The sequence below is a fragment of the Pinus tabuliformis genome, chromosome 6 (assembly GCF_031772625.1).
Source record: "Pinus tabuliformis cultivar Carrire ecotype Pingquan chromosome 6, CPIR1, whole genome shotgun sequence".
Taxonomy (NCBI): Eukaryota; Viridiplantae; Streptophyta; class Pinopsida; order Pinales; family Pinaceae; genus Pinus; species Pinus tabuliformis.
This window is the reverse complement of record NC_142292.1, coordinates 1,508,200,561-1,508,208,079: the sequence shown is the minus strand read 5'-3', so window position 1 is coordinate 1,508,208,079 and position 7,519 is coordinate 1,508,200,561. Positions and strand designations below refer to the sequence as shown.

The 7,519-nt window shown below is 32.7% G+C and overlaps 1 protein-coding gene across 1 annotated transcript; it reads right to left on the bottom strand.

Moving 5' to 3' along the window:
* Positions 1–309: 309 nt before the first annotated feature.
* Positions 310–5,060, bottom strand: LOC149264381 (delta-selinene-like synthase, chloroplastic). Its single transcript, XM_089389628.1, has 10 exons — positions 4,588–5,060; positions 4,249–4,436; positions 4,010–4,125; positions 3,344–3,567; positions 3,093–3,190; positions 2,884–2,976; positions 1,929–2,144; positions 1,685–1,826; positions 1,116–1,364; positions 310–952 (listed from the first exon to the last, which is right to left on the bottom strand). The coding sequence occupies exons 1-10, from the start codon at positions 4,828–4,830 to the stop codon at positions 656–658; spliced, it is 1,866 nt and encodes a 621-aa protein (XP_089245754.1). The 5' UTR covers positions 4,831–5,060; the 3' UTR covers positions 310–655.
* Positions 5,061–7,519: the final 2,459 nt, after the last annotated feature.

Genomic DNA, 7,519 nt, shown 5'->3' with positions numbered 1-7,519 from the left:
TTCTATATTACATCATATTAAGCATATTTTTATATTGAAAAATTAAAATTAAAATATTGATTTTTATAATGTAATAATAACTAGAAGTAAAACTATATTTTGAAATTTACTAAGCATTTTGATATTTAAAATATGATTCAATAATATAAACAAATTATGATTCCAAAATTATTATTAAAATTAATAATAAGATATCAATATGTTTCTCACACCAATTCACATTTCAATGATTCCAAAATTATTATTAAAATTAATAATAAGATATCAATATCTTTCTCACAACAATTCACATTTCAAATTCATTATCCTAGATACATTGAAATCAGACCATCAACCATCTGATGTATTTGTTGGAAAAGCAAAGAAGAAGAAAAACACAATAATTAAAAGACAAATCACAAGAGTTATTTCTCTTCTCTATTGACAAACCATAAGAGTTGCTACTCTTCTCTATTTCTCTTCTCTATTGACAAACCATAAGAGTTGCTACTCTTCTCTATTGATTACACAAACTTAATTATCACAATTCTAAATTAAACTTTTCCTTACTCAAACTCACTGGACTTAACTAACTCTTCTGAATGCAAGGGTAATTACAATTTTTAACACTCCCTATCCTTAAAGATATAACGCTCTTCCCCATAGCCATAAATATTCAGAGTGGCACCGGGTCTATAAGAACCTTCATTATTTGGTTCTTTATCTCCTGGTCAGTAATGGATATGCCATCTTTGTATTTGAAGAGGAAGTGCATGCCTCGTGCAAGATTGAAAGTAAACTTTTTGCAACACAGCGGCACATTGTCATGCTTTAGAAATTCCCAATTCAGTTGGCTGACAGAAAGATCCAGGATGCCTTTCATATGATTTAAAGCATCTTCCCGGGTACATTCCGGATTGTCTTTCACATAACACTCTAAACTTGAAGCTACCTCCCCGCGTTCCTTCTCCAGCTTCACACATAATTCAAAATGTTAAAATGATCGCCAATTCAATTTGCAATCCTTGTAATTTGAAAATTCAAACCTCCCATTAAACAAGCGAAAAGAACTAACCAAAATTCAAATCCCACTAAGTCAATTCAACAACCCAACAAAAGAAATTAATACCAAATACCTCGAAATCTGTTACGTCATCTTTGAGTCTGATCGTCAACTCTAGGAAGTGATGGAACTGGGATGGATAGAATATTTGCTTCAGAATGTCGTCTGGTAGAATTTGACCCATTAACAGAAGCGGAATCAAATTTAACACACACATCCCTGAGCTAGCGAGGCCATTCTTATAGTACTCATTAAACGAGGGGACATATCCAGCCGCCATCCATTCCGCTTCTTGCAGATAAGACTCAAGGTATCGCTCCCACTAAACATGAGGCAACAACCCATTAAATACAGTAAGCTGAAATATGTTTGGCCTAGTCTGTATACATAAATGGTGGATCCCATTTTTATGGGGATTATAGATTATGGTGAATCTTATCCATAGTAGCAAGGTTAATTGTTTAACTTCATTACTGTTAATTAAATTCCAAACCAGTTGTCTGTATACATAAATGGTACATGCCATTTTTAATGGGGATTATAGATTATGGGAATCTAATTGATAGTAGTATGGTAAAACTATTAATTAAATTTGAAAATATTCTCAAAATTTACAATAATAAATTAGTAAATAATACATACGCCATTTTTCCTTATGTAAGCTTGCATATCCCGCCCTTGTGTTTTTTCCACTTCAGCAGCCAATTCATTAGCTGTCTTCATGAAGAACTCGAATATCTTTTTAATGTTGTCTGGAAGGCAGGCTACGAATGAAATATCCCATCTGAAAATGGCACAGAAAGTTATACCGGGCTCAGAAACCAAGAATGAATGGATCCCTGCCAATTTCTACATGATATTCTCTACAATTTGAATTTGATCTTACCTCCTCACTCCCTCTGTGAAGATTCTGATTTCGTCCAAAGTTCCGTAAGTATCATATAGATCGTCTAGAACAGTTGCTATTGTAGAAATTTTTGTAAAGGAAATTCTGCTGGAAGAAAACTCGGGCTCGAATATGCCTGTAAGCACCCAAAAGTAAAGCTCCACATGGCGTTTCCGATAGAAAGCCACGTGCGGCAGATATGATTCTGTCCACCACCTATACATTTATGCACATAATTGACGCACTGCACACTGTTAGGCCACTAAACTGACAATCAATCAGACTGATCAGATACCGAATCTATTTTATCCTCTTATGCTATTTGATCGGTGTAGTTTTTGAGTATGATTTTTAGAGTTTTTGGTTGATTTTTAATTAGAATTTGGTTAATAAATTTGTGATCAAATTTTGATTTGTATTGTTTAAATTGGTTTTTTTGACTGTATAAATAGATTCAGCACTCAAAAACTCCTGGGCACTCAGATTATGGAGAGTTCACTTGTCAAACTTATGATTTCAATAAATTTTTACTAAAACACTTTTCAAAAAATAGCATTGAAAAATTAGTTTATTTTATATGTTGGATTTAGAGTATCCTAAATAGATTGCAGATTTAGGTCAAGAGAAAGGTTAATTATTTTATCTCTTACCCTATGTATTTTAAGAATCTATAATCTATATAAGCATAACCTTAAATTCTATTTGAGTACATATATCAATTTGATTATAGATTTTGAAAAAAAAATCAGATTGCAAATTTCAAAAATATTTTAAATTTTAAAAAATAAAAACAAAATTAATGGTTTAACCTCTTACATTGACTCCTATACCTAAAGTTCCCATATATTTAAAAAAAAACACACAATCCAATAAGGCTATTGGTCATACTATCAAATAACAGTGAACCTTGAAATAAGTTGATAAGGATCATCCTTATTATCAAATAAGAGTCAACCTTGAAATAAGTTGCAGCTCTTTATGATGCATGGATTGCAGAATGTTGAAATCCAATTTCGCGAGCTCCAAAATATTTTGGTTAATATTAGATCTGAAATAGTGGGTGGCAAACATAGATTAGCGTGTTGTCAGAACACTTAATAAAATGCAAGATCCATTTCTTTTCTTAACTTATTGAAATCAAGATCTTATGGACAAGGTTAGTACTTGAGCCATGAATAGTTTTGGTCATATATTTCGATAAAGTTCCTAGCCTCCCATCTAGGCACACTGCAATGCCATGGAAATTCCAATGCATATTTCACCTGGACAACAGAAATCAGAATTGTGCTGATGACATAATTCTAAAAATATTACAGAATTTGATAAACTGAAGGTAATTTAATTGTTTGACCAGCCAATATGGTAATTTGAAAAAAAAGTGTTTATAACTTACTGCTCGAGTGTTTATAACTTACTTCTCTGCTGAGGCTTTCCATTACAGTCTGTCCTGTTAAAACTTGGTTTAGATATTCTGTTGCGAATGTCTTTGCCTCCTCCATGACTTTTTCTCCGGGAAACGAAATGTTTGAAGCTCGGAATAATGACAACATGCTTCTCACTTCTTTATCAGCTTTTCCTTCTTCACCACTGGAATTGCAGAAGAACTGTCCGTTTTCATTTTTGAAATTGTCAAAAACAGCTGTTGCATCAAAGGCATGATAGGTTAAAATATCAGCTTTTCCTTCTTCACCATTAGAATTGTAGAAGAACTGCCTGTTTTCATCTTTGAAATTGTCTAAAACAGCTGTGGCATGAAAGGCATGATATGTTATGAAAATTAAAGTATCCAACATTTTATTGAAGTTGAAGTAATTCCAGCTCAGTTTTTTGTATCGTCATGATTCCGGTAATATTTTGGAATCGAATGACCGGAGTGGGTTCAAAGAAGAGATTCATACATATTTTTGAAATTTGAAATTGACATAAATTCACCATTTTGTTTCTATTATTAAAGTATAAGTAGGGTATATTTTAAAGTAGCTAACCCTAAAAAAAAGTTCTGCAATTCTTTTATTGTAAAATTAAGCTCAGCATTCTTTTAATGTTAAACTATATGTAGGGTATATTTGAATGTAGCTGACCAGAAGAAACATTATATCGATGCAGTCGGAGTGCCCGAAATCCCAAAGCTGTGGAATAGAGATCTTTGATGAAGGAATCTTTTGAACCCAGTCCGATGCCCCTCTCGTTCCAATATCTATTCATTATCAATGAGGGTTTAATAATCAAGAAACAAGCAACTATCATCCAGAGGCACATGCAACCAGTAAATCCTACAAATTGTAAATCAGATTCATGTATGTCTGGAAAAACGCTTAACCTGTAAACGTAATCCATAGCTACTTTTATTTCAGGTTGAAAATGTCGATCAATTCCCAGACATTCAATAGTATCAACGATCTGAAGACGTTTGATTAAATCATCATCACTGCTACCTTCCACGACACTCAAAAATTGAAGTTTGATATCTTTAATGAGCGTTTCCGCCCGTTCACGATATACAGGTGCCTGATCACGGTGAAATTCAATTGGTTTTATTGAATGTTAATCATCATTAGTACAGAAATTCATCAATGGTATATTCTGCGAACTTAATCCATTAATTCTGAAGGAATGAAAGTGAAACTGTACAGGAATAAAATGAGATGAAGTTACATACCCCATAAGACGTTGAGAGGGAATGTATGACATCATCCTCCCAGACATTGGAATGATGATTGCCTACGCGTCTCTCTGCATCACTGCTCACACTCATAGTTATTGGTCCGGCAGATTTCTTTGTCCTTACAACTGAAACAGTTGGACGTTCCCGACAGAGAACTGAAACATAAGTCGTGGATTTGATAAACGATTTGGGGACGCCCGATCTGGAAACTAACGGCGCTATTGAAACAAGAGCCATTACTACTCGTTTCTTATTGGAACTATAGGGTTTCGGTTTCCTTGCTCGGCTATATATAGAGCTGCCCTAACCGTGCGAGCATTACATTTCCCGAAGAAAATTCCAAACAAATGGAATCTTTGAATTCCTTGAATACATTGTGAGTGTGGATTTCTGCAGCTTAGGTTAAGGTTGCAGACTATGAGGGAACAAATGGACACAACATCGAAATCAAGAAAATCAGTTTTTTTTCTTCGTTTTTTAAATTTTCGGAATCTGCGGATTGTCCTGGATGGATGGAGTTAGTGAGATTCGAATTATATTTAGATATTTGTTTTCCTGATTTATTATATAAATGAAATAATTGTTGATATTTTTTTAATCAATTAATGTAGTTTATTATGGAAACAACTATCATATTGATGATAACTAATATTGATTAACTTTAAAAAAACTCACAATTAATTCATTTATCTGATAGATCCATAAACCAACTATCTAGATATTTATGCTCATAGATATGTCACTATATTCTGGAACCTGAAGCAACCCCACCAACCTATCTAGAAAGATAAACCAAATTCCCTGTACTGATTGATAAAAACCCTTTGGAGTTTAAGGCATCCACGATAGACCTAACCCAGTACTCTTCCTCCAATAAAAAAATCTAACCAGCGGAGGTAACGACGATTTCCTGCTCTACGGACATTATCCTCCTCGGGCGTCGTTAAAGTCAAAAAAGTTCAAAATAATGTCGCTGTAGCGTCATTATCCGCTTTGGCAATTAAAGTCAAAATAAGGTTATTAAGGTCAAAACTGAGTTCTCTATAAAGTTTCTCTAGTGTCACTGTCCTCTGGAGTTCTTAAAGTCAAATTATTCTTATTATAATCTTAATACTCACAAAAATCTAGTGTCACTGTCCTCTCGAGTTCTTAAAGTCAAATTAATCTTAATATAATCTTAATACTCACAAAAATCTAGTGTCACTGCCCGCTCGAGTTCTTAAAGTCAAATTAATCTTAATATAATCTTAATACTCACAAAAATCAAAATAATATTGTTGTAGGGTAATTATGTGACCAAGAGTTATTTTGAGTTGTTTTTAGTAAGATTTTTTGGAAGTTTTTTAGTGGGTTTTTCTACTCTAATTTCTCTAAAAATCTGGCAGGAATTTATTGAAATCACAAGCTTGATGGGTAGCCCCTGCATAATAAAAGTGTCTTAGGGGTTTTCAAAGATGTTGAATCCATATATACAGTGAAAAAACTAGTTTAAATAATACAAATATAAATTTTTTTTGTTGGATTCCTGCACTTGAAAGTCCAAAAAATCGCACTAAAAACAACTCCCAATTATTTAGTCTCTTGTTAACTAGTGTCTAAATGAATATATTTGTTGTGAGATCTAGAAAGTATATTGGTTGTGGGATCGAGCGATACATTAACTACCATGCAGCAAACTTTGTTATGAGATCCAACAATGCATTAACTATTGTGCAGCAAGCTCGATAATTGTTAACATTAGCTCGATAATTGTTAACATTATCCTCCTATAAAGTCATTAAAGTCAAAATTATGTCAACAACATCAACATTAAATGCAATTCGAAATGTTTAACCCCTTACGTTGAATTAAATTTGATTATATATTTTATGCAATGTTTTGAAAATTTGTTGTCTTGGCCGAGCTCAAACCCCATACGAGGGTTGTTGGGCGGGCATGGGTGGTCCGTTGGTAGAAAGCTGGTAAAGGAGCCGCTGGATACTTTTCGGAGGCTGAGTTTAATTTTCCTCATGGAGAGGGCCCTTGAGGATTGTTGTTTGAAGGAATTTCCATCAGAACGCACCATGTTTAGTACGAGATGAGGTGAAGAAAAAAAGAACCATGTACCCATAAAGATTAGAAACTCTAAAGAATATATTTGTTTATAATAATAATAATTATTATTATCTAATTTTAGGTCACCACTAAGGGAGACACCAAATTGGTGTATAAGAACTTCTTGTTTGTGGGACAACAGACCCACCTTAGTATAACAATTTGATTGCTAAGTCTATGAAGGCATACGTACTCTACTCCCCCTTGTTTTGAACTTGTAACCTCTTAGTAGGAAACACATGCTATTAACTATTAGGCCCACTCAAGCTAATGTCAAAAATTTGTGTTTTATAATTTCGTAGACTTAGTTTGGTTTGTATATCATTTCTGACTGTATCAAATCATAATGGGAAAACAATCTATATAAGTTTTATATAAAAATAGTCAGTCTGATTGAGTTTTATGACATTTATATGTTAGGAATGTGTTAATATTTTATTATAATAAGAGTATTATTATTAATTATAAAAAGAAATTATATATGAGTTTTATATATATATATATATATATGAAAAAATATGTTACAAGATTCTTAAGTATGAAGATTTACTTTTATTTTTCCATGGAGATTCTGAACTTGTAAATAGACTTTTTGGCAATACCATGGGTCAATATCATGAATTTTCATTCACAAATGCCCAAGAAACCATAACTCATTTCACAGTAGAAATATTTTTTATATTTTTTCTTTTATTTTAGTTTTATTACATTTTTTAAATTAAATTGAAAAGCAAAAAAGGCATAACCACTTTTGACATAAATGTCAACCCTTTATCTTAACTACTAGTAATTTGTTTTGTGAATATTTTGTAGAGATTAAATCCCTACTATT